The 26,575-nt window shown below is 40.4% G+C and overlaps 2 protein-coding genes across 6 annotated transcripts in view; one reads left to right on the top strand and one right to left on the bottom strand.

Moving 5' to 3' along the window:
- The window catches only part of scn1laa (sodium channel, voltage-gated, type I-like, alpha), a 177,542-nt gene that overhangs the window by 52,904 nt on the left and 98,063 nt on the right, over positions 1 to 26,575 (bottom strand). Inside the window, exon 2 of the mRNA XM_044052537.1 lies at positions 257 to 371. The gene's annotated coding sequence lies outside the window, so the exon portion shown is untranslated. The remainder of the gene's footprint in view (positions 1 to 256; positions 372 to 26,575) is intronic.
- On the top strand, positions 1,888 to 24,381 carry grb14 (growth factor receptor-bound protein 14). 5 transcript variants are annotated; one of them, XM_044052626.1, is made up of 14 exons: positions 1,888 to 2,210; positions 3,194 to 3,323; positions 16,386 to 16,542; positions 18,649 to 18,770; positions 18,886 to 18,960; positions 19,053 to 19,190; positions 20,495 to 20,605; positions 20,682 to 20,777; positions 21,114 to 21,176; positions 22,170 to 22,286; positions 22,610 to 22,679; positions 22,765 to 22,852; positions 23,356 to 23,449; positions 23,535 to 24,381. In XM_044052626.1, exons 1-14 carry the CDS (start codon positions 2,023 to 2,025, stop codon positions 23,679 to 23,681), a joined length of 1,596 nt encoding a protein of 531 aa, XP_043908561.1. In that variant the 5' UTR covers positions 1,888 to 2,022; the 3' UTR covers positions 23,682 to 24,381. The 5 variants fall into 5 exon arrangements, with proteins under 5 accessions (XP_043908561.1, XP_043908571.1, XP_043908587.1 ...); XM_044052636.1 differs by lacking the exon at positions 1,888 to 2,210 and adding an exon at positions 2,984 to 3,097; XM_044052652.1 differs by lacking the exons at positions 1,888 to 2,210; positions 3,194 to 3,323 and adding an exon at positions 4,343 to 4,378.

Here is a 26,575-nt window from a genome sequence, read left to right on the forward strand (position 1 = left end):
ATTATTTTTGGAAAGTTTTTGCCATGCACTCAAAATATACAATAAACAGCAACAGAAGTTATTGCAAAATAACAGTAGACTAGTCTGCCATGAAAACCTTTCACAGGGGAGGCACACGTGCTTAGTTAACCCTAATATAGCTTCATCAGTGGAAGCAGTAACGCAACCTGAGCCATAACATCGCCGATCACAGGAACTGTTTCACCTTTTCATCACACGACTGCAACTTCACAGCTGACACAAACAAAAGGCTTACCTGTTGTTGACACGGACACGTCTGACAACCTCCACCTTGATGATAGCCATTACCAACTGGACGGCACAGTGAAATGTCCTTTTTTAACTCCGTCCATGACATGTCGAGGGGTCACCTGCAGAATGGACAGTGATAAAGCATGGATGAGGTGCTGTTTACCTGTTTGAGCAAACACAGAAGTAACTTAATAATAATGACAATACTAACAATAATAATAATAACAATGCGTTTATTCCTAAGCGCCTTTCTGACACTCAAGGACTTACTAGACCAGTAAAGATTGCAGAGAAAGCGAATCACAACAATCTCATTCGATGAGTTCATCTGACTGAACTTCTTGTATAATATATAAAGAAATATAAAGAAAATCACATAGAATTAAGAAAGAAATTTATTTTTGTTGGTCTTAATATATATTGTTATTGGCTCTTTATATCTGTGTGAAAGATAGTGTTTCATTTCCTTTTTGCCTCTTGATCTTGTGTTGCACAACACGCCACAGATGTGGATAGTAATAAAGTCCATTAATACAAAATCCATGTAATGAACCCACATCTGCATGTTACAGAAACGTGAGACGCTGTTATTAACTCCCTAAAATAGATCTGGCATTCAGCGAACACCAATGTAATTAGCATTTGCATTGACTGATACCAAAAGAATGTGTTCCAGGCTGTGAGTTATTTCTGGCCCCCTCATGCTGCCTGGGGTTTCTTGTCCTTGTATCAATACACTGTAGGACCTCCGCTGAATCATTCCTCTCTCCTCTTGCAAAAGCAACCTCAAGAAACTAATATTAACCCTGCAGGTTTTTGTAGCAGTGCTGGCACATCCTTATTCCAATCACGGATTGTTTTTCTTGCACAGTTTTGTTTGTAAAGCACACAGAATTGAGCTGAGGTCAAAGAAATCCCGAGCCACGTGGAGCCGGTGTTGTGACATTTGCTTTGGTAGCAACACTTAAAGGAACTGTGGATAAACTGAGGCAAGAAGACACGGATTATCCTCCAAACAAGACTTCATTATTCTATAAAATCAAGTACCTGTTGGACCAGTGACTCGGCTCTGTCACATTCGCCAAAGTAATCAAATTATCCCTGTCGTCTGTTGATGTAGTGGAGCAGTGCTTTAAACCTATGCTGCCTGTTAGTCTGTATCTCCAGTAGCCGGTCGGACAGACTCTGTTACACATTACCTTTCAGAGATGTTATCATCCCAACCACCCCCCACAAGGAGCCTTCTGCCTTCTACAGTTTACTAAGTTTAAAGCGCTATTTGGATCCCCGAGTGGAGTCCATGACAAAGGAACAGAGGACATCCCCCTTTTTGTGTGAGTGTGATTTGTGCCTACACCTCCTACTCTTCACATTGCAAAGGGGAACTATATGAAAAAACAGAAACAGGGGAGGCATTAACAAAAATACTTAACACGGCTGTGCAAACCGATTATTAATACACTACTGTGTCAGGGCAAGACTGTTTTGGGAGTCGGTGTGTTAAAAATATCTTTATTGTGGTGGATCATGTTTGGATAGGAGGGGTCGTTTTGCCCCACTGGGCCACCCTCGTGGGCAGCAGATGAGCCAGAGAGACCGTGTGTGTGTGCGCGCGCGTGCGCGTGTGTGTGTTTGTACTCTGCTGAGCTGTGAGCAGAGGAGCCACACCAGTCAGCATGCTTTAACTGTGCTCTCTGCACACACTCCACTACTGTAACAGCTTGTCTCTTCCCGCTGCCGTAGACGATGCCTTGGATTTAGTTGGGCCACATGAGTGATATGAATAACACACTGGACAGAATACGCACTTCCAGAAGCCTCGGAGAGAAAGCAGAGATTTTCCAGAGTGGCAGAGGTAATGTGAGTGGCTTTATCAGCCCAGCCCTCATCCCTCTGCGAGCTCCTTCACTAACACCAAATGCCCAGAAGACCAGGACTACGCTGTGCAAGGGTAACAGGTACGACTCCTTTTTCTTTGAAATTGCCCTGAATGATGCCACTCTGTTTCTAAAATTCAAAAAGAAAAACAACTAGTGTGTCCTCTACACTGCCCTGCAGAAGAATAGTACACCCTCTGTGTTGGCAGGAGTGAGACAGAGAGGTCTTTTAGAGAACTGTAGTGCAGACTTTGTACCTGTAAACATAATTGGTTCGACCCAAATGCAGCTGTCAATGGAGAGTAATGTATTATTTCAACAGTACAGTTAAAGACTTGGCATCAAATCAAACACCTGTTAGTCTGTGGGAGATAATTAGTAACTCAGTAACTGCTGTTTTTACAGAGCAGTAAAGAAAGCTTCAGTCCAACAACTGCACCTTTCACAAACAAGCGTGCTGAAATGTTACCTCCATTTATAGCTTCCTTTATCTAGTTTTGAGGAATACTTTTGATTTACACACAGATGAAGTAAAGCGTAAAATGCATTTCCTTTTTTCTAGAAGAAATGAACTTTATATGGACTATTTTTTTGTCCTGCACACACTTTGGAACACTAAATACATGCCCTTGTTTGTAAAATGTGAGAACAACATGATTTTGTGATTATAATAAAAATAATCTCGTTACATTATTGATTATTTGATTTCTTGATTGTAATGAAAGCTTGCCAGTGCCTGCTGTGCTTTATAGTGGCAAAGTCAGGGGCGGTTCATGTGTGCACTTTATCTCCCATCTTATCAAAAGTCTGTTGGTGACTGGGGTGTGTCGTTTGAGCGGTGTGTCAGTTTGTTTTTCACCCGCTCCGTTCAGACTCATTACTCCTGAGCCACGGAGGACGCAGCATAGATATGTCGTCACACAGTATAGCGTAGAGTCTCATAACATGACTGCAACGCCACAGTCAAAGTCAGCTTTACACATGTGAAACCAATTGTGAGCAGCACTTTGCCTCCGTGCAACATGTGTCTCTTTCACTCACTGTGTCTGTTTTTCATCCTTTAGGAGCAATAAAGCGGGAGACGACTCATTCTCTTCTCCTGTTCCAAACCCCTTTCCTGAGCCTCTCTCCTCCAGCCTCCCCCACTTTGTGTCTGAATGTTTGTTACCGTGGACCAAACGCAGTGCGACTCAGGTGAGTGCTTTATTGATTTACATCACACTGTTCACAAGACATGTGTTTATTATGCGCACGTTACTTTTCAATGTCTGAGGCGCCGGGGGGAAACAACTGCAGTATTTAAATTTCATTACATGGAGTTAAATGAAGTATAGTGTGTGTTTTGTCAGCGAGTTAAGGACCTATGGATGGTTGAACCAGTTATGTGAGTATGGAAATCAGTCACAGTGAGGAGATAAAAAATGCAATGTGAGCACAGTCACATACTATGTTTGTTTTTTGAGCTCTTAAGATTCATAATTGCATTTGCTTACGGTGCGGCCTCTAAATAACATTAAAAAAAGTCATGCATTATATTGGAAATTATAACTTCAGTAAATACCTGGCCTTGTGCCCAACAGCCACTCTGACACATTTGTTTAAGCTCAGGGTGTGTGTGTGTGTGTGTGTGTGTGGAAATGTTTTACTGCAGTCTCGATGTTGAGCCATATCTGACAGTTCAATAAAAATTAAAAACGCATTCATCTCAGCTTGACCATTTTGCAAAGCCCTGTCTCTCTTAGTTACTGTTGCTATGCCTGGCAAGTTTTTTTTTTAATGTAGCACAGCACACACAGTTGCCAAATTCGCTGCTTAATTTTGAATAAACAGCAACAACTCTTTGATTTTTTGATCTTTAGATATTAGGGCTCATCATTGCCAACCAGTGGCTGTTGATTTATTTGGCTGAAATGCCTCTTGCATACTAATCAGCTCTCACTGCACGGGTTACCCAGAAAATGCCTCCATTTTCTCCAAAATGAATGAAGACCGTCCACTTTCCAGTTCGAAAGACAACGTCCTCTACCACAGAGCCACTGGTGCCCTAAATCTACTGTGACAGCTAAATCTGAGCCACATCCACACTTATCACATATCACTACAGTGGTAATTGATGAAAAGTTACCAATAAGAATTCCACACAAACAAAATCATAATCATAATTACATTACCACCATAACCCAATAGGCTTTTTTTGCAGAAATAATGCAGGTGATACACAACTGATGATGAATAATCATTTCCTTCAGGTGAGGATATATAATATATATATGCATATGCATCAGATATACATATATATATATATATATATATATATATATATATATATATGTATATATATACATGTATATATATATATATAAATATGTATATATATATGTATATATATATACATATAATATATATATATTAAGATGATACACAACACAGAACACAAAATACGACACAAACATTCAAGTAACACAACAATAAAAGAACAGTGGCAGTAAAGTGCGGTAATCAAGCCAGTGTTGGTCTAAAGTGCACGATATAAAGTGCTTTGTGCAGTTGGCCTTTGTTTGGATTTGACTCTGTGTTCTCGCGCTGATTAGTGCATTTATGAAGAACTCACTGTTACATTCTAAAAGGAGAACATATTAATGACGTCAACAATTATGGATCTGTTTGTGCCAGGGTTCTGTCTATACATTTTCCAGGGCTGTAACAGTAAATGAGTCCGGTTTGTCAACATTTTCCTGGATGTGGAACTCTGTTTTGTAGATTTCAGCTTGTTTTCAGTATCTCTGTGGTCTGTGTGTGTGTGTGCAGCACTAGCAGCAGCAGCAGCAGGGGGGCAGCTCAAAGCAGTGACTCATGGGAAAATGTAACATTACAGAGCTTGGCAGCTACATGACCATGAGCAGTGTCAGACCTCTCTTCGTGTGTCGTCTTCAGACCGAGGATGAAAATATTTACAAAGATTTGCATGGGGCATTTTTTGCTTCGCTGCAGTGAACACACGGACACGTCAATTTAGAATTTGCTCCTCTGCAAGCAGTGTGATAGGATTGCTATGAGTTATGACACTGGAGTGTCTCACATGTGCCCTTCTATTACATCCTCACTCATCACAATGTCAGAGCTTTGGGATTTTCATGAATTTAGCATTTTTGTGTGTGATAAATAACTTTAATATTCTTAAAGCCTCTCAGTAAAGAAGCATCTTGTCAGGATATTTGTAGACAAATCTGGGCACGTATTTCGAGCTAAAAAGACCGTACCAACAGCATATCCATACCTATTCAGATTCATTTAGCCCGTGGCCAAGTGGAAAGGGAGCTTGGTTCAAATCTCCACCCGGCCAAAAAAGGGCTGGGTACCCCTGAGCAAGGTACCCAACCCCCAATGCTCCCCGGACGCTACTCAGTGTGGCAGCCCACTGCTCCTAATTCTAGGATGGGTCAAATGCAGAGGACCTAAGGGGATTAATAAAATTCAAAAAAAAAAAAAAAAATTACATATAAATATGAGAGCCAGAACTGCTACAGTATGTCAATATTCCACAGACTATAAAGTGTAGAATCCATATGCACAAGGTTCCATGAGTGCTGTGTCAGTTCACCCTTCAAAAGCACTTGAACAGATGCCATGGAAATTCATAGATAAACAAGTCATGGCATCCTCCTCCACAGCTCCTTCTCCTTCTATATGTAGGAAAACCTGTCGTTATTTGTCCACAGTAATAGATTAGAAAGGGGACTCTCGTAGTCCGAAAAGTTAAAATTCGGACTGCTGTGAAGCAGAAGATTGGCTTTTTGGGAAAAGAACCGAACATGTCTCACAAGTGCCATCGTCTGGTGTTACAGACTGTTCCACGCAGGGTTCTTATCTGTCTGTGATCAGGTTGACCTCGCCTTGCAACAATAAATCAAATAAATCACCCTTGTTAACTAATTTTGACAGAGATCCTTATGTATCTTAAGGCCGGTGTGTGCTGCTCATGGGCCTGACAGTCAAGACTTTGCCTGCCCTGCTCTCCCTTTTCAGGAGCAGTGTTATGAAAACAAACATAGCATACTAGGCTGAGCTGTTGTTTTTCTAGGATAATCCTCATTTCACAGCTTTGCATTTAGTTCCAGTAGCACTTCAGAAACTTGCTGGATGGGTGTAGCCCCTCATCTCTCACTCACCCCATTCCAATTTTTCTTGTGGCGCTTTTCCACTGCACAGTCCCGGCACAGCTCGCCTCGGCACGGCTCAACTCCACGCGGTTTGGTTTGGTATTCCATTACTATAGTACCTCATGGGCAGATAGCATAGCATGGCTGCTTGAAACTGCCATGAGTTTGTTTTACATGCGACACACACAAAGTAGTGACTAGTGACTTGTAAAGCAGTTGTTTTCAGTGTAACTGAATCATCACTTAATTAAATCGATTAGTTCACTGAATCGTTCAGTGCTCCCTGCATGACCGGAGCCTGAAGTCGCCGCTCGTGATCGCGTCCGTGCAGTCGCTAAATACACCAGATCCTTCTGTCCAATGTTGAGATTTTAAGCATTTCCTTGATAAAAGTTGGAAATTAACAAATTTTTTCAGGATTTTTAAGTCTTTTTTAATTGATCTGAAGTTCCGCATTGTTTAGTTTGATATTTGTGTCGGACGTCACGCTCGCGACCCTTCCAGTGACTACACTCTGTCACGTATAGTGTCGGCTCAGGTCGCTTGGAACCTTGCAATAGCAGGTACTAAAAAACTACCAGGTACTATCACTAATGGAAAAGCAAAACAAAAAAAACGTGCCAGGTCGAGCCTTGCCGGGACTGTGTAGTGGAAAGTGGGGAAATCCATTAGTATCTGCGCCGTGTGGGGAGTATCCTTTGAACTGCGCCGTGTGTCATTTGGGGTCATATTTTCTCCATCACTTACACTTATTTTAAAATACTGTAGTAATATTGTTGTACTTGGGACAAGCAGAGATTAATAAATGATCATGTTAAGAAAGACAACTCAACTGTCTATAGTTGAGACCCATAGCCTCACACGTTTTAAAACTATTGCCCTAATGTGAAACTAGTTAAACAGAGGTCCACTGTGTTGGCACTATAGTTCATTTCATCAATACCACCATGTCACGACAGCCTTATTCTGTCAAGGGCATAAAGAGTTGCCATATGTCAAAATGCACTTGAAGTTGCTGTGTACTGAGGTGAACCTGGCATAAAAATGCAGTGTACATTAGGTTAAGACAGCCGGATTGTTAGGAGAGCTCAGTTTCCATGGTGAATAAATCAGTGTGCGCGCTGTGCTACCTCAGCTGTTTCAGACATACAACTGTGACATGAGAGATTACTTTGTGAAATGAAATCCTCCTGCACTTTTGAGCTTGACCTCAGGAAAAGTGCCCACTGGCAACGCCGAGGGTTCAGCTTCTCAGACTGCCGCCATCACGGGGGTGACACACACACAACCCGTTTTGTCGCTGTGCGGACAGTGGCGTGTTGAAATCAGGGAAAAGTGTCACCTGGCTTTTGACTGTGCCACCATGACAAAAGTGCTGTATGTCCAAAATGCGCTCGTAAAATCAATTCTTTTTGGGGATGTCCGAGTATGGCTGGCACTGCCTTCACTTTCCAGGAATATAGTGGGGCAGTCATGGTTGGACTCTCACCAGAAACCTGAAGCACACAGCCAGACGGTGCTGAGTGCTCAGTTTAACTGTATGACTCAGAGGAAATGCCTGTCACTTTGGAGATGTTATTTCAGATGCAACACGCATCATGTCCATGTTCTTACCTCAGCGTTCCAGGCTCTCCTCTACAGCAGATGTTACGTGGTCCTCGGGGTCATAATTTAATAGATATAAATCACCGAAAGATGTTCTCACTACCACTAAATTATTAGAACGCTGCTCACTGTCAAAACAAAGCGGAGCACGTGACGTTCGTTTAAACGAACAAACATCCTTAAATTAGGTTGGTAACATGACTGGCTCACTTAATAAGGGGAATACTGAAATGTGTCTCTGGCTAAGTTGATCAAAGTCTACTGTAAATCCCTCTACCCTGAGGTGGATTTACGCTGTCCACCTGCACATGAGCGCGACTGCACCTCTGTCTGGCATCTCGTTACACTTACAGAGGCGGCAAAGAGATCTTGATTGAATCAGCTGTGGTCAAGGACAGTGTGTCTGGAGCGTGGTTTATTATGAGAGCTGTGGAGACTCTGTTATCATTCTGGCTCCATTAATTCCAATTCATTTTAAGCTACGTGATAACTAGCAGCGTCTGTTTGTCTGTGCTCTCCCAAGTCATTGTACCGTGTTTTCAGATAAACACGCATGCTGCTGTGGGAGGTTCTTCTCCCGGCTGTTCTCACAAGTTGAAAGAGAGGACAATGACTGGTTCCGAGCGTCCACAGTCAGCGTGGTGAAGGCAAACGTGATACTCTGCGCCGCTGCACATGTGAGAGTTGAAGTTGAAAATGCAATGCAAATGTTTTGTTTTAAAAAATGAATGCAAAGTCACAGTTGCAGGACGATCTGGAACAGATGATTGTGCAGGACATGTCCCTTTCAAATCAAAGCTGCTCCTACTCTTTTTTCCCCCCATAATTGTGAATCTGCAGCATTACAACACAAATATGTGACTGACTAGACAATAAATACAAACATGCATGGTTGCAGTATTTAACCTTCATTTTGAACGTACGTTTCTAGACAACACAAAGACCACGCCAACACTTAAAGGCGACATAGAATGCTTGTATCACACATATATGTTAGTACTACTTACATATATTAACTTGTTTTCATGATTAAAAACCTCCTAGTCGCTGCAAACGAGCCGATCGAAATATCTCCTCACTGACGCTCTCGTCAGCCGCGCTGTTTCAGACCAAAACCACACCCCCAGAACGTGGACTGTGTTGTGATTGGCCAGCCAACGAGAGCTTTCCCACTGTCCTGTGATTGGCCAGGTACCTGGAAGTGACGTAATAGATAGGCCAGCTCTCAGATACACAGCTCCCCCTCTGGCACGGTGGATGCTCTGCATCTCAGCAGCTACAACGAGAGTAGTTCTTCTTCTTCTGCGGTTGAATGTATGCAACCGGATGTGACCGGACTAGTGCCCGCACCAGGAGGCGCTACGGTGGTGAGAGGAGTGGTGAGGATTTCTGATGACAACATCAAATTAAGGAAGTGCTGATCCGCTTCGCAGAGCCCAGGAAAACAATACAACACTATTTTCTCAGCAGTGGCTGAACTGTTGTTCTGAAACTTTAGGGTTTATAAACGAGGTAATGACGCAGATACACACACACAAACGCAGCGTTAATTGGAGCTTCCGGTCTATGTCGTCTTTAAACATACGGCTATACAACTATATATACTGTATACTGTATAACTACATACAAAAATCCTCGCCTATACATCATATATCAGAAACAAACAAAATAGGACAAGATCTATAGAGATTACAGAAACAAGAGAGCCTGACTGGACCTGTTGTTAAATACCTGACAAAAATGTTATCCTTATTTATTTGGCAAATAGCAAACTGAATTCATCTTTTTATAACCAAAGCATAATTATTCACCCACTAAAACTATTATTTCTGTTCAGGAATGCAAGTCAGTCACTATAATTTTACATCTTAATCAAGAAATAAAACTGTGCTTTACTATTTTTTATTTTTTTGGAAAACATTGCATTTGAAAACTGCATGGCAACAATTATTATATTTCAGCATTAACAACATAATTTTGGTTAAAGAGCGTCTACATACTGTTGCATTAACATTTTTTTGATAATCACTGTTAATTTAGGGCAGCTGTGGCATTTAAATTGGGTGGTGGTCTATTACATTACATTGTTAAGCACTGTATATGATATAAAATGTACATTATTGTCAACCTCCAGAACTCTTATATTGATTTTAAAGGCCGACCTGGATGTCATTTTCTGCTCAATTCTCTCTCTATCTATCTCTCTCTCTCTCGCTCATGCATTAGATCCACTATTATTTTTTCTGTGTCAAATTTACATCTGTGATGCCCCTTTCACATGCGAACTTGTGCTTAAAAATTTAATTAATGAGCATGAAACCACTGATTGTCAGTAAGTGAAAGTCACACATCGGGTGCAAAGTGTGCCTAAGAGCACTCTGAACATGTTTTTGATGTGAGCGGTGACCGATTAGAGGGCTAAAAAGTGACCGGAGCAGAGCGCAATAATCAGGAGAGTTGGAGGAGATTGCAGCCCTGAAAATGAGTGGAAGTTCTCATTGTTCTGCTCTGTTATGACCTCTACCACTACTACTACTACTACTACTAATAAGAATAATAATGACAACAATAACAGCAACAACCCACAAACATAGTCTTAGTTTTTAACAGATTTTTTAGTGATCATTTTTGCCAATATCCTTATCAGCAGTGCATGAAACAAGTGGCAATTTTCATGAACATCATGCACATGTACTGTGTGGGAAATCTTCAGCTCCATTACTTTGGTTTTGACATTATCAGATTGCCAGAATTTGTTATTTTGATTCATTTAGCTTTCTCTGACCTTGAATTGTATATTTTTACTCCCCACACCATGAGAAAACACCGACGTTGAGGTTTATTTTTCGGAACTGCTTTTCTAAAAGTAGAGAAAAGGAACAAGCTTTTACGTTTCCAAGGACAAAGGAGGAGTTTGAGTTGTGGGGAGGCAACATGACTCGGTTTCTCACACTTTCATTGTCAAGGATCTCGCTGAGAGTGGTTTTCCGTAGTATCCCGTAAAGTAACCATGTAGGGAAAAAAAACCAAAAAGTATACAGCATAAATGATCATCATCGCTTGAACCCCAATTCGTTAATGGTTATTACTTTTCGGTGGTTCTGTATGGATATTTTTTTTGTCGTGCATCCAAGACAGAGGCATGAATTTCCATGCAAGAAGAGTCACCTTGCCTTCCATCACACCGCTCTGTCTGCAGAAACGGGTAAGAATCACGGAAGAATTTCCTCTATTACTGTAGTGACACTCTTTATGATCGCACGTTGTTTTTGAGCACCGTGTGATAATTCCTCATTATATATGTTCTATTGTAAGTTTTTATCTTGATAAATATCCATGTGTTGTTCACATTGTTGGAAAGAATATAACCATGGCTGGGGGCATTTCTAAACTGCCCTAATTATTCTCCTCACTTTGTGAATACTACTTGTACCTTGAAGTGATGCAGCACTTACAGCCCTAAGTTAAATATGTAGTTGATGTAACACAATTAGTAGTACCAATAACACAACATACTGTATAGATGTTATGGTATAAACTAGGTCTGGCCATTATAGAGCGTCTTATATTAAGGTTTGAGTTTCATTTTTCTCTCGCGAGCAGGGAGCACATTTCTCAATGTTTTTTCAGAGAGACGAGGCTGCAGGCAACCTCCTCGCCGCCACCACTCAGCGATAGAGCTGCAGCTGTGAGAGTGCGATTCAAGGTTAAATCGTGGTAGTCTAATTGGCAACATGGCTCACGCTGTCCTGTCCTTGAGATAAGAAGGTCTAATAGAGGAGTCTCTATTCAACAAATCTAGTCCTGTCTAATCCATGTCTGCATTTACTCTGCATTGTAAGGACTTCATGTTGCTTGCTTTTCTTGGAAAGCCTCTTGAAAGCCATTTAAAACACAACATATTCTGTTGCACTGTCCACCATTTCAAGCTGTAATTAAGTGGTCTGAGGTGGTGCAAAACAACACTTTGAAATTAGATAAACATATATCATATCTGACCCACGGAAATCTCAAAGTGCCTTTAACAGTATTCAGAAGAATTGCCAATGCTATCAGGCTACACAGAGTGATGCATTCATGGTCAGTGCTGTTGAATTGATTTATGTAGGAAATCTTTGAGAGACAGTAAAAAAGTGTCTCAGTGGTTCTACTCTAGGGCCACTAAGAGGTTGCTTTTGGGCCGCATGTGGCCCACGGGCCGCCATTTGAACAGACTGGTTCTAGATCCACTGTTGGGGAAGGTGGTGTAGGATTTGCAAAGTTGACTTAGAGCCAAAGCGGACTGGCTGTTTTGTTCTTGAGAAACAATAATCTATCTGTCTGTCATTTGTGCATGTCGCAACAGTAGGTGTGCACGACTGACATTGTGTGGACGGACATGAAGGCTTTTCAGGTGAAAGCATGTGTACATTTGGATCAGGGTTACATGCTGATGAATGCTGCTCTGTGTTCGCTGATAAAACCATAGGGCGGATTACGTGGGTTGCTACCTTGCCTGGCCATTCATTATAACCTCTGAAACAATGATTAACAGCACTGTCTGCTCAGGGGGTTTGATTGCCGAGTGTAAAACATTGATGCATAATAACAATACAATAACCTGATTGTAGAACTAGATGAACTACTTTGAGTGGGGTAATTACAGTAATTATGATACAATTGGACCCATCTGTTCATATCCTAAACTGCCTCTTTATTTCTCACTTGATGGCTGAAAGTTGTAATTTGAAATGCAACATTACTTGAACCCAGCTAACCATTTTTGGTTGCCAGAACTGGGAAACGTTAGCTTTTGGTTGCGGGAACGTTCCCTGAAGGTTCTCCTGCGGTTGATATGGAAAGTTTTCCAAACATTAGTTTTTGGTTGCACATTTGGTTCCCAGAACCTATGGGAACGTTGCTGTCGTTATTCACATTACTTACAAGAAGAATCAAAAAGATGCTGAAAAGAGCCTAACTTTTTCTGCTCTATTATATCAAATGGAGAACCCCGTTTTTGTTTTGAGAGTGTATAAGTGAGACACATCTAAAACAATTTTATGACCAGAATTAAAGAGGCTATATGTAATACAGTTTTAAAAAAAAGGGTTAACAAAAAAAAGGGTTGCCAGTTAGTTTGAGGAAGGTACTCCTTTCCCCACAACATAAGCAGAAGTTAAAACCATCATTGTTGTCAATGACGTATTTTAAATACACATTAGTTATCAATATTTCTTTAATATATCCTTGGTGATAAATAAATACATTTAAATAGCTGTTCCAATCCAATGTTTGACATAAATTAATCATTTTCAAAACAATCCAATAGTGAAAAATGGAGAATATAGCTAGTAAATGGTCTGTATTTATACTCTTATATATTATATAGTCTTGACGACCACTCAGAGCTGCTTTACAAAACAGTTTCATATCCATTCACACGCTGCCAGCACAGCTGATTATTCAAAGGTGACTCGCTCTACCACTGAGCTACCCTTGCCCCTAAAACTGAATATGAAACATTTCCTATGGCAAGGATGTTTGTCCATCTTGTTGTGAGCAGCATAACTCAAAAAGTAAAGAACATGTTTTTTAGGGGATGTCTGTTTTGGCTTAAGGACGATATGATTTAATTTTTGTGGTGATCCAGAGTTGAGTGTACTGTATACTGTGGGGGAACCGCATGTCCTTGGTGTGATGTGTGAAGTGCTTTCACTTCCTCAGTTTCATTTCAGTTGAAAGACAGTGGAACTTAAAACGTCATTTTAGCGATGTCTGTTAAAATCATATTACATCCATATTACCCTTACACACATGCTGTACACAAAAATGTAGTTGAAAAATCAGGGGAATGCTATTACATGCTATTACATGCTATTACAATTCATCCAGAAGCAAATACATGATATGAATGTCTCAACCAAAACCACATGCCAGCATCATGGTGACACTGGCACAAGGAAAGGAAAAGGCACATGATTACCAAAATCTGTAGGATTCATCCTCTGGGAACCATTCATATTTGTACCAAATTTCATGGCAACAACCTAATGCCATGGTTCTCAAACTGTGGTATGTGTACCACCAGTGGATGAGAGCTATACCAGTGTATGTGCGGAAGAGGAGGATGGGCTCAATATTTTCTCAGGTGGTGTGGGTGTCCTTCCACACCTCAAAAAGCATATACAAAAGTGCATAGTAGTAGCTGTAACTATTTATTATCTCAGATGCAACTCAAAGTGCATGAAATCAAAATCATTTGAATTGAATCTTCTCTTAGGAAATTGCTGCCTAAAAGTGAATGGTATCTTCCAGGTGAGGCAACCAAACAGCAGGATTCTGGAACGTGTATTTTCTGTTTAGTGATTTGAAATCATATGATCCAACTTCCAGGCAACACTTTGTTTGCAAAGTGTGTTTCACCTCAACAGTGGAACACAGACCCACCCATGAGCTGGCATAGGTATTACAACACAGCTTATAGCATTAAAACCACACAGCACCACATACTGTAAACTTCCTGTCTCGTCCACTTGTGAAAGAGCTAATTATTCAGAAGGTTCTATGACCTGCAACAATCCACCTCTGATTTCAGTTTTAAATCCTCATACACTTCAGTTACAGATAAAGGCTGTGCTGTAGTTTCAGCAATATTTACTTATTCACACTCACAGTAAAGTACAAGCCCATTAAAGCCAATGCTATGGAAGAAAGAAACGCACTGGCTCAGAGGTAGTGCTGTATAATACAGTGTATAAGAGTATACAGTATGAGTGCTTGCGTGCACCTGTGACATGTGTGCATGCCTGGATAAGTTGTTACGGTAACATAGGCTGATAATCATAAACATATAACTGATAATTAACCCTTCAACACCTCAGCCTCAAAATGCCTGTCTGGACTTTTAGGCTTATTTTAACCGTAAAAGGGCCAGCAAATGTCCTGTGACTAAGTGCTTTTGCCCATTTTTCCAGAATAACTTTCAATATCTGACAGTTATTTACAGTTTACTGCATGTTAAAATAGTGTATTAACCATTGAAAATAAAGAAAAACAAAAAGTGTTATTTAAAAGAACACTGTAGTTGTAGTTTCCATATTAAGGGACATAAATTGTCGTCTCAATCATTTTTAGTACAGTAACATTCGTCAAAGGCACAATACCAGGTGTGCTAATTCTAAACTTTAAACAATGTGTTTTACGATTACCCCCCCCCGCCCCCCATTCCTCAGTGGTTTGGTCCACTCAAAGCACTGCACTTCTTCTCTCACTGATTATTGCTGTTTGTTTGCAGGTGTATTCAGTGTTATGTTGATTAAAACCTCCGTACATAAGTGGACATTAAGTCATTTATTCACTCCACTTGTTCAACAAGCACATACAGAACATGAAAAGTGATATTTCAGCAGCTTTTCCCCCATTTATACTTATTGTACTTTAGTTTCAGTAGATAGATAGATAAGTTCCAAAGAAAAACCTTGTATTTTATTTAAAGACCTAATTTATAATTTGAATGTTTTTTTGTTTTTTTTAGGTTGTGTTATTATGGGACAAAGTCACAATTTCTTTTGTTTGGTTATTCATTGCAGTATTTTTCTTTTTTTTATATTTTTAGAAATTATTTTGAGCTGTTAAAGTGTGTAGCGGTGATTACACTGGTTTAACATGCACAACTGTACATGGGTAGGATACGGACTAACAAGGAACATATTATAATCATTATTTCAACATTTTCACATGCTGAGGACTCAACACTGAAAGACTGGTCAGACCTCAGTCTGGTTGGAGAGCTCTGTCGTCTATTTCCACACAGGAATCAGACTCATCCTGCCCAGCTTTAATTTAAGGCCATGATGACCCAACTATTACTATAATTAAGCAACACCACTGAATTATTCTCTTGACCAATGCAGGGCATTATGCTGAAAACTCTACTTGCAATTGGTGTGTGAGTGTGAACAGAGAGGGGGTTGGAGCTTTGTGACGCCCTCTCTCTCTCTCTCGCTCTCTCTCTCTCTCTCCACCCACCAGTGAATAAACTGAGCCACAGTAATACAAATATGTGGAGTCAGAAAAGCACTCTGCTGAAAAGCAGTTTTATCTTATTACCTCTTTTCAGCTCCACTGCAGCACAGGCGGAGTAAAGTGACTAAGAGAGGGAGAGAGAGAGAGAAATGCTGTGTACTCAGCCATGTATAGGCTACAGAGCTTGTCCAACATCAGAACTCTGCTTGGTTTCAAACAGAGGGAAGGTAAGTTACACTTTGGGATGGATTCATTGGTGTTAAACTAGGCGTTTGATGTCGATTGCACAAGATTACTGCAGGGTTTTGTTCTTCACACGCTGGAACTGTGTGTGCACATAGTTTTGTGCATATTCACCAACGCAGATTCTACTGAACTGCAGTTTCTAGGTCAAAGTGATTAGTTGGTCTGATGCATTTCCTCATGTGTAATACTGATTATTGCTTTACAACGACTTGAGCTCCCGATGAATGGTTTGTTGTTGCAGGTAATCAAAGTGTATAATGAAGATAACACCAGCAGAGCGGTAGAAGTTCCAAGTGACATCATAGCACGGGACATATGCCAGCTGTTCGTCTTGAAGAACCACTGCATTGACGACCACAGCTGGACTCTTTTTGAACACCTCTCCCATCTGGGAATAGGTAGGTTTTTGTGCTCAAGATGTCAGAGCCACATGATTTTCTGTGTCGTAAATTGTAGCCAAGAAACACTCCTTGACATATTTGCTGCCAGTGCAGTTCAACGGCGGAATTAAGTTGGATCTAAATTGCGATGTTAAACTGTCATAATTATACACGCATTATTAAACACAGCCATTTCAATTGGTTTCTGCTTTTAAGACATAATATGTACATGTATTCATAGTGTGATAAGGTAAGGTAAGGTTTGCTTTATTTTGAAAGGAGCAGTAAATGGTGGCTTGGTGAGATGTGAATCACTGTTCTCTGTGTGTTCTGTTGAATCTCAAACCGCACGGTGGTGGATCTGATGTTAGATTGTGCAAGACATTAATTATAGATCCAAGCCATGTTTTTTTTTCGCGTATTTCTCGCCGTCTGTTTGTACTGCATTAGCAGAGACACAGCGCGGTGCATAAATGAAGACATCACTGTCTACCTTGAGCCATAGAGATGTTCTCTCACTCTCTGCACTTTTCAACCCTTAACTTTTTCTTTTGAGCAACACTACCTGCTGATTTTTGAACATTTGCTGTCAATGTATAAGAATATCATACACTGTGATGTCAGTATATGTGAATCAAACAGCTCACTTTCATTTGCATTCACCAGTGGCGCATGACAGGTAAACAAATATTGTTATTAATAGGCCAACGTGGAAAACACAGACAGTGTGACACTGTCCCTAACACTATTGCAAAATTTACATAAATCATCCATCTGTTCTGTTGTTATTTTTCAAACATATAACATTTGCTTTATGTGACATCATTTCCCTGAGCTTTTTGCAATCATGTAAGTGAGAGAAGCATTATTCTAATTCAGGAAAAAAAGTTAAGCAGATGGGGATAACTGGGCATTTAGGCTGTAGATTAATGCTGTTTGTTGTTGTTGCACAACACTCACAGTTCATATGGGTGTATGTAAACACCCTTTCTGTTAAATCATTCATTGAGCAGTTATGTGTTGCCTAAAGGCTTATTTGCCTTGACATTGTTCATATCTAAAGGTGAACTGAACCCTCCCTTCTTAGCCCAACTCTGCCGAAGGCCTGATTGAAAAATGAGTTAGCAAGAGGAGGAAGAAGAGTGGTCGGGGAGCACAGCAGGGGGCGCAGTCTGGTAGTGAAATGTGACACCAGGTTGCAGCTGTGTGAGGTGTTCAGTGAGGCCACATTCACACGCAAACTGAGTGAATCGTCAATATCTTGCTCGTTGCCGTTTTGAAAAAGTTTCCTATAAACACGACAAAATGTCTCCATCCACCCAGAACCCTCCCAAAGCTAATCAAAACACTGTCGTACATATGCCAGGCCTGTAACTAAAAACACTAAAAACAAAGAAGAAGAAGTTATACACATATAATAACAGAAGTGGAAACAGAAGAAAGGGAAATGAAGACATTTCTATTTCTATATTTACTCTATCTGTAATTTAACACTTTTTAAGAATCACTAAAGACGGGACAAATCACTAGAACACGTCCTGTGTTTTGTGATTCTAAAAAAAGTGTCTTTTCAGACTGACTTTAGTGACTTTTCATTGACAGTAGTATATTGAGGAGTCTGGGACAAGGAGCCTCGTGCTGATTGGACAAGAGAGTGACAAAAGCGTGTACCAGTGATTGAAGCGTGGACTAAGAAAGCCATTGGCAAATTTAAATGCAGTCGCTGTTGTTTGACCGGAGAGGCAATAGAATGCTGTACAATTTCAATAACTTATAGTATACTGTGAGTATTTGCACCTTTACCCATTTAATTACACTTAAAACACTGGCTATCTGAAGCAAAAGGGTTTCCCATTATTTTAACATCATGTCCCTTTCTGGGAAATTCATATTTATGTTAATGTTGTACTTTTTGACATGAGAGCCACACTCAACAAGAGAACACGCACACTGATAAAAGGTTAATAATCAAACTCGGTGCCTGAAAGGTCAGAAATATAACACAGCAAAAGTTGTTTATTGATCTTTGGTTTGGCATTGTCCCTGCTTAAGATTTCTGTCTTTTATCTACAGAGCAGTTGCAAACAGATGTTTTCTAAGATATTTTCCCCCTCATCTCACTAGAGAGAACCATTGAAGACCATGAGTCTGTCATGGAGGTGCTATCGGGCTGGGGGATGGACTCGGACAGTCGGCTGTATTTTAGGAAGAATTATGCCAAATATGAATTCTTCAGGAAACCACTGGTGAGTTTGTTATGAAATCCTTTTGGATTTGGTGCTTCCCCAATTTGAACTAATTCCCACCAGAATATGTGTCAGTATTTCAAGAGATTTTTTAAAACTGCTTTCATGTTGGTAGGAGTTTTTCCCAGATCACATGGTCTCCATATCCAGTGAAACGGATGGAATGGTGGATCCCTCTCAACTTATACAGGTAAGACTTCTGGTAGTGAAATCTCTTTGACTTGATCAAGTCAAATGACGCACTGAACCGTGTGCTGACAAATGTTTCTCTACCCAATACAGACCTTTCTCAACTCTCGCACTTGTCCTGAGATACATGGACACCTTCACGCCAAAGAGCAAAGCAAGAAATCTTGGAAGAAGTTTTATTTTGTGCTGCGGAGGTCGGGCCTTTACCTTTCCAATAAGGGAATGTCCAAGGTCAGTCAAATGCTTCATGCAGGATGCTTCATGCATTTTTCGGAGAATGAAAAGCTATAACATCCCAGTGGGAAATTCAGTTAAATAATGAGGTCTCATTTGAAGTGTAATTGCATTACATTCGTCTCAGTGCTTGAATTAAATGCACACGGTCCGTGTTTACAGAGTAAAAAGCTGGAATTAAAAAACGCGTGGCACGAGTTGCAAAATGAAAACACTCCATCAAATGTATGTCGTCTGTTTTTCACCACAAGTTCATTCATATCGCTCGTGTTGTGAGAGGGCAATGGAACAGGTTGAGCTTGATTTTCCTTAGGTCAGCTGGCACAGCAGCCAGGCAGAGACAGCGCCCTGAAAGCTGCTGACAAGTGAACCTTATACCTCGGCACCAGCCATGCCAACACAAACTCCTCAACTGCTTTCATTTCCTACAACAGTAGACCTTTTGTTGTCGTGCACGGGAACGCTTTGGTACAGTGCACACACATTTCTGGTGGGTCGGCGCAGACACTAACAGCTGTGGCTGTACTTAAAACAAGGAAGTGGGAACAGTGTGTCACATGAAAGCAGAACAGTGCTAGTCCTTGTGCTCTTTTCCCTTGGAAATGTATCTCTGGCACAATTTTGCTGTCTCAAAAAGAACCCGCATCAAAATGTCTTTCATTAAATGTATTGTTTAACCAGACCTTGAAATACTGATAGGTACAGAGCCCCAGACATAACATGGTGGGGAGGGGGTGGATTGACTTTGTGGCCACGAAAAAAGCTACAACGTGTGCACCTCATATTACTCAGTGTAATAATTTGGTAATAATGATTCTGCAATAATAATCCAGGCTTTTGAGAATATCTTTCTAACTCTTTCCTAACCTAAAATAAAACTCAATCACACTATAATCTCTGTCCATCGTGAAGCTTCAGCCCTCTTGCTTCCATTTTTTGTTTAAGCAGCTCAATCATGGGAATGATATTAATATTATTACTTAGTATTTAAGGCACATGTTATAACTATTTCGTGGCCACAAATGACTATTTCTTGGCTAGAATTTAATATTTTGTGGGCACAAATTAGAGTCCCCCCCCCATGTCATGTCTGGGGCTCCGTAAATAGATTTATTGATAAATAACCATTTTATACTGTGTAATTATGAGAGTGAGCGAAACTCCACCTGCTCTAAATTTGCCTTCATATGAATCTTTCTCTATTAGATTCTGTGGAAAAGACACAACTCTACTGTATGATTTAATGTACACATACCTATTCTGCACTTTTGTGTTTTTAATAACATCCACGTCTTTCACAGGAACCAAGGCATCTCCAGTTCATCGTTGAATTTAGCGACAGCGACGTCTACACCGTCCTGTCAGCCAAAAAGCTACACGGAGCACCTGCAGATTACGGCTTCTGCGTGAAGGTATGAACACTTTCTTTCAGGAATTTTTTTTTTTTTTGATGACTTTGTTTAGTTTTCATGCATCTTCTCTCCCCAGTCCACAAAGTGTAGTTCGGCCCGAGACTTGAAGCTGTTTTGTGCAGACGATGAGCCGACCAGGACCTGCTGGATCACAGCCATGCGCTTGTTAAAGGTTGGCTTGCTGATCACATACTTATTTCTTAAAGGAGGAATGCCGTGTCAATGCTTCGATCAGATTTAGCTTTTGGAGAAGGTCAAGGGAAAATATTGCGCGACGCAGGATTAGTGCGCTCACTCGCGATAGAAGCGGCATGTGTTCATTGTCTCGATGTCTGCTGGAGGCCGGTTTTGAATGAGCTTCTCTATAAATAATATACTGTAGAGCACAAGAGACTGATTTATTTGTATGTGTCTATTTGCATCACTATGCCACGCATCTACTGAGGGTCTTTTTAAATATAGCATGTCTCGGCCTATAATTGACAATTGTCATGTTTATCTGTTTCAGTATGGGATGCAGCTGTACCAAAACTTCATCCAGCCTCACCAAAAACAAAAAACCTCACCGATGGTAAGCTGAAGATCTGTAGCTGTGGTTTAAAAAATGTTTTTAAAAGGTATTTTTCAGCTGTTAATCTATAATTAATACAGACACACAGTAGCAGTGTAGCGTTTGAGCAATAGGTGGACAAATTAGGGTCGTTCAGTGTGTCGATGTAGGATTGTTGTCCCAGAATAGTCTGAGACTGGACTGAGGGTATTTTCGTGGCAGTGAACGCGGTCTATTTATGGCTTTTGAGCATGTCCGCGAGCCCTCTTCTTTTCTAAAAATACACAGTGATCAGCTGCTCTCAGCTTTAACAACTCGCCACCTCTTCTCTGCTGTTAAGAGTTTCAGATGTGACCAGTGGCGTCGCCAAGAGGATTAGTGGGAAAGACAGAGGAGTACATGAATCGGCAGAAACCTGGGGTAGATTTATAGGTTCAAATAAAAGTCATATTAAAAACACAACATGACTGTAAGTAACACTTACTAAGAATGCATCTGTCCTCAGAGTAAACACTGTTGTATGTCGCTCCACTTGTTTGAATTGAAAGCTTAATAGATGGTAGAGAAGGAAGTGTCAGTAAGTTTCTTGTTAAGCCCGATTCCTGATAAGAAGAATTTCTTTGTGCTCAGCGATTAAGAGCCGCCCACAAGATGGCCGCTTAAAAGGAATAAAATGTGTCCATATGTCATTCTCCTCACTGCCACTCTAATCTTTCTTTCTTTTTATTTAAATGGTACTTTCTGTCTGGAATCATCTAGTAGTGATGAAGATGGAGTCGTGTTACATAGACACTAGATGGCAATACAGTACCACAGCACCAGCAACTTCCTCTCCACAGTACACAAAGGAAACTGAAAAATAAGATTTCTGAATGTAACACATTTAGTTTTCCCCTCTGTGTTTTCATCTTTCTCATAAAACGTGATGAAGTGTTAACAAAGCGGAGGCTCATATACAGTCCATCCAAAAATAACAAGAATAATAATAATATGGTATCAACTGTATCATTTTAGAGAAGCATCTCAGAGAACTCATTGGTGGCCATGGACTTTTCAGGACAAAAGAGCCGGGTGATCGAGAACCCGTCTGAGGCGCTGTCTGTGGCTGTGGAGGAAGGACTGTCATGGAGGGTAAGTCGTGCGTCCTATTTGACAACCTTCTCCTCTTTTAAGTAAAGCAACACAACAGGAAATGGCAAACAAGTCAATGGCTAACCAAACACTAGTAAATTAATATGTGTTATTTGTATAACTTAAATGAATGGGTGTGAGGGAATAAGAATAAAGTATGTGCTGTTATAGTAGAGTTATTAAGAATTCATTTTTTTTTAAAAACACACACACACACATACACAGACAGACACACACAAGCGCTGGTTACACAACAGCCGACTAAATGATCTGTTATCTAAAAATGAATTTGGCTAATGTTGCGGCTCTCTTCTCTGCCTCAGAGGAAAAGCTGCCACCGGCTGAGCGGTCACATGAGCCCCTCCACATCCCAGGGTTCAGTGTCAAACATAGGTTCGTTGAACAAAACGTTGTTGTTGTTGTTGTTCTGCGTGTACACAAACTGACATTAATCATCTGTAACACGATTTCTGTTCAGCTCTACACTTAGCGCAGCCGTGGTTCCACAGCAAACTGTCTCGGGAGGAGGCTCAGCGTCTCATCACGCAGCAGGGTCTTATTGACGGGTAAGCAGACTAAACAGGGCACTTCACACTCTCGACAGTGTGTCAGTGTACAGACAGCTGCACGCATCGCAGTGCTCTGATTAAAGGCTCCTTCACCTTTAACATACGTTTGACCTGAGTCACATTCAAATTGTTTGCACCTCACAAATCGCATAATCAATGTCACTTGGATTACAAGTTTATGTATATATATATATAGATATATAGATATTTATATCTATATATCTATATATATATATATAATGTATAAATAAATATTTGAAGAGAACATAATAGACCATAACTGTGTTGTTATTGCATTATCACAGTGTCTGAACACACATTTATGTCTTTATGCAAATTGTCTGGTTACTATGTTTTATGACGCATGTTATGCTTTATAAATGTAACTTTCATCATGTTTTGCATTAGTTATTATTTGCATTTCAAAAAGTTCTCAGGAATAAGTAAGGATTCAATTAATAAAAACAGTAAAATGTGTTTTTTGTTGTGGTCGTTTTCAGAGTATTTCTTCTGAGGGACAGTCAAAGCAACCCTAAGACATTTGTGCTGTCTCTCTGCCACATGCAGAAAGTCAAACACTTCCAAATCTTACCCGTGAGTACGACTCACTTCGCGACACAGAATCAAAAGTGTTCCAAAAATGAGCGTTATCTTTATTACTAATATGATTACATTGCAGGTGGATGACGAAGGGGCGTTATTCTACAGCCTGGATGACGGCCACACACAGTTTACAGACTTGATCCAGTTGGTGGAGTTCTATCAGCTGAACCGAGGGATTCTGCCCTGCAAGCTCAAGCACCACTGTGTCCGAATAACCCTGTGAACAAGGGAACCAGAGACCCCTGAGGGGCCACGTGCAACAAAACTCCAGGGCCTTTTCTGGACAAAACACTCCCAGTGTTCTTGTGCCTTATAACAAACAAAAAAAGAAAGAAACACAATTCAAACAAACAACTGAACAGCCATGCTTACCGAAAACGTTCGGCCAGTGAAAGTCGTTCTCCTTGGTGATAAATCCACTATGCAAAGTTAAAAACATGTCAAAACTGAAAATTGTACTGCAAACTTAATCAACAAAGACAGCGGTTTTTGGTTAAGTGACACTGAGTTAGGTTTTCACTGAAAACATTAAAAAAAAAAGTCTGCTGCGGCACATATACAGTAATTATATACTGTATAGCTGTCAGTTATAGTCTGTCAAAGCTAATGAGTCCCATCAAAGGCCGTCGCCTTTGTCCTGTTAAATCTCAGTAAAACTAAGCTAGCACACACTTTTCATTTCATCTCTCTGAGCATTCAGGGTTTTTTTTGTGTTTTTTGTAAGGAGATTTTTTTGTTTCTATACGAGAGATGAAATGCCCTCTCAGGAAGAGTCGCTGTGCATGATCTGTGTGCCGGGCTGACACTGCTGTAGAGAGAAATGCTAATGTACAAGTGAGAAGTGGCTCACGAGCTCACTTTTCCACACTGTAGATGAATTTTAAATGTGTGTAACTGAATAAAAATGTTTTTATTACGGTGAATTAAGTGTTGAAGTTGCTCTCGAGTCAGGGCAGTGAGAATACTGTGTCAATGTCACCAATTTTCCTCATACGCCATTGAGGTGGAAATCAGAAATACTGTATAACTGATTCTGAATTGAATGTATATTGTAATTTAGCTTTTGTATTTTCCAAAGATTCAGATGATGTTTGTAAACCCTGGGTTGTACATTGATGTTATTAACGCTGCAGTGGGTATACAGTGACAGATAGAGTTTTTGTTTGTTTGTTTGTTTTTTTTGAATAAAAACAATAGCTTTTCACGGACATGATTAAAAAGTATCATCTGTTATTGTTCAACTGGACGACGCTGATGTCATCGCTTTATACGTAAGTCTGATTTGTTTATGGTTGATTGTCACTTGCAGTGTTTTCAGCCTCCCTAAAACCATTGACACAAGTTAAATCTATCACAGTAAATTTCCTGTTGCAACCATAAACTCTAAAAGCATGAATAAGACGCGGTACAACGTGAGATAATACATCACACGGCTAATAAACTCTGCCTTTATTTAAAAAGTAGAGCAGTATACATTGCAGTCTTCGTTCCTCAGTAAGTAGGACGTACATTATCGTGGAGCGAGGCATCGACCGAACCATCTCATCACAACACAGTGGGGTGGCTCCTCTCTGCTCAGAGAGATGTTTTTATAGTGAACACATCACTCAAGACTTTCTAAGCAGGTGGATAAACACCGTCGCGCGGCAGCGAGTGTACACACGACATATTAGTTAAACCTTGTCAGGCGTGATTAACTGATTTCTGTGGCACCATCGCTGACCTATCATTTATAACCACTAGATGGTACTAGAAGCATTTGGCTTTTATTGGGGTTTGAAATCACACAGCATCGAGTTCAATTTTAATTACATAATACGTGCAGAACGTGTCAAATCATGTGCAACTGACATCTCATTAGTATTGATCATGAGAGTACACCAAGTTATGTGTATGTAGAAGGGAAATAGACAATAGATTTACAATTAATGTTATAAATGAATACTGCAGGTGCAAACAACGCTCTCATTTTCGCGTGACTTTTATCGTTTGTGCAAATATACCCTACCTTTACATTACTGTTCCCGACACGGCGACGGTAGACAAAAGCAAACGGCCTCATCTCGAAGCATCTGTGTTAAACAATCTTCTCTGTTGTGATACAAACACATTGCCCCATATACCTCCCCTGCACTGCTCTAATAGCACATTTTTGAAACAGCTCTCTCTCATCCAGGGGAGATGTGCACACACAGAGAAGTCTTAAATGCACCCCTGCTTCCGAGGTCTTGTGCTAAATGTTGTTTTGGATGTATTCCTGCCATTGATCGGAGTCTGGCTGCAGGGGGAGAGATGGCAGCTGGGAGAGACTGCGCTTCCTTTAATGAATTCATCCAGCTCTGTCCAGCCCAAACGGCCTGTGGATACAGCATCTCTCCCTGCATCTCTGCTCTGTCTTGGCCCTCATGGACAACCAACACTACTTGCAACATTTCACTCCACTCTACTGGATTTTCTCCTGCCCGCACTCTTATGACTCCAGGTTTTATACTTGAACATTGTCAGCTTCATCCTGTACTTAAATGCCCCTCGTCCTTGCTCTGATGGCATTGGCTAAATACGGATGTTCTTAAATAAAGTGTAAACCTCGCCGATTGTTCTCGTGTGGGTACACAACGGGCAGGATCGGCGCTTGGTTAGGAGTCCATGAACCAATGAGGCGACGTTTAGGGCTTTAAATATCCCTTTGCAAAGAGCTTTCCTGTCATGAGTACCTAAAGTCAAAAGCAATTCCAGCAGCTCTTTACTTTGACTGCTGTGGCCAAAGTGGAATGTAGGCAAGATAATCATAGGATGATTTAAAACAATTATTGAATACACGAAAGGAACAGTGACAATGAACCGGTATAATTGTAAATGTTCCACCTTTCAACACAGAGCTGGCACCCGTGCTGAATATTTTTATGTACTCTGTAAATAATGTGTTATATTGCATGTCTAATAATTTAGTAAGTGAAAAGAATACTACCTAATAGACTGAATAAATGTTTTATTTCACTTTCTGGTGGTAACATTATTAGCTATTATTGTCAAACAAAAATAATAAGAGAGATTTTTTTTTATGATGCATAAAATTGTCTAAGTGTTTTCACATGGTTTCATATTTTCTTAGACTTT

Source organism: Solea senegalensis, linkage group LG2 (assembly GCF_019176455.1).
Source record: "Solea senegalensis isolate Sse05_10M linkage group LG2, IFAPA_SoseM_1, whole genome shotgun sequence".
In the NCBI taxonomy this organism is placed as follows: domain Eukaryota; kingdom Metazoa; phylum Chordata; class Actinopteri; order Pleuronectiformes; family Soleidae; genus Solea; species Solea senegalensis.

Coding starts and splice junctions, on each gene's coding strand:
- grb14 (XM_044052626.1), top strand. CDS start 2,023: ATGAGTGATATGAATAACACACTGGACAGAATACGCACTTCCAGAAGC. Junction 16,543..18,648: donor CCTCTCCCATCTGGGAATAG/GTAGGTTTTTGT, acceptor TCATCTCACTAG/AGAGAACCATTGAAGACCAT. Junction 22,853..23,355: donor CAGCAGGGTCTTATTGACGG/GTAAGCAGACTA, acceptor GGTCGTTTTCAG/AGTATTTCTTCTGAGGGACA.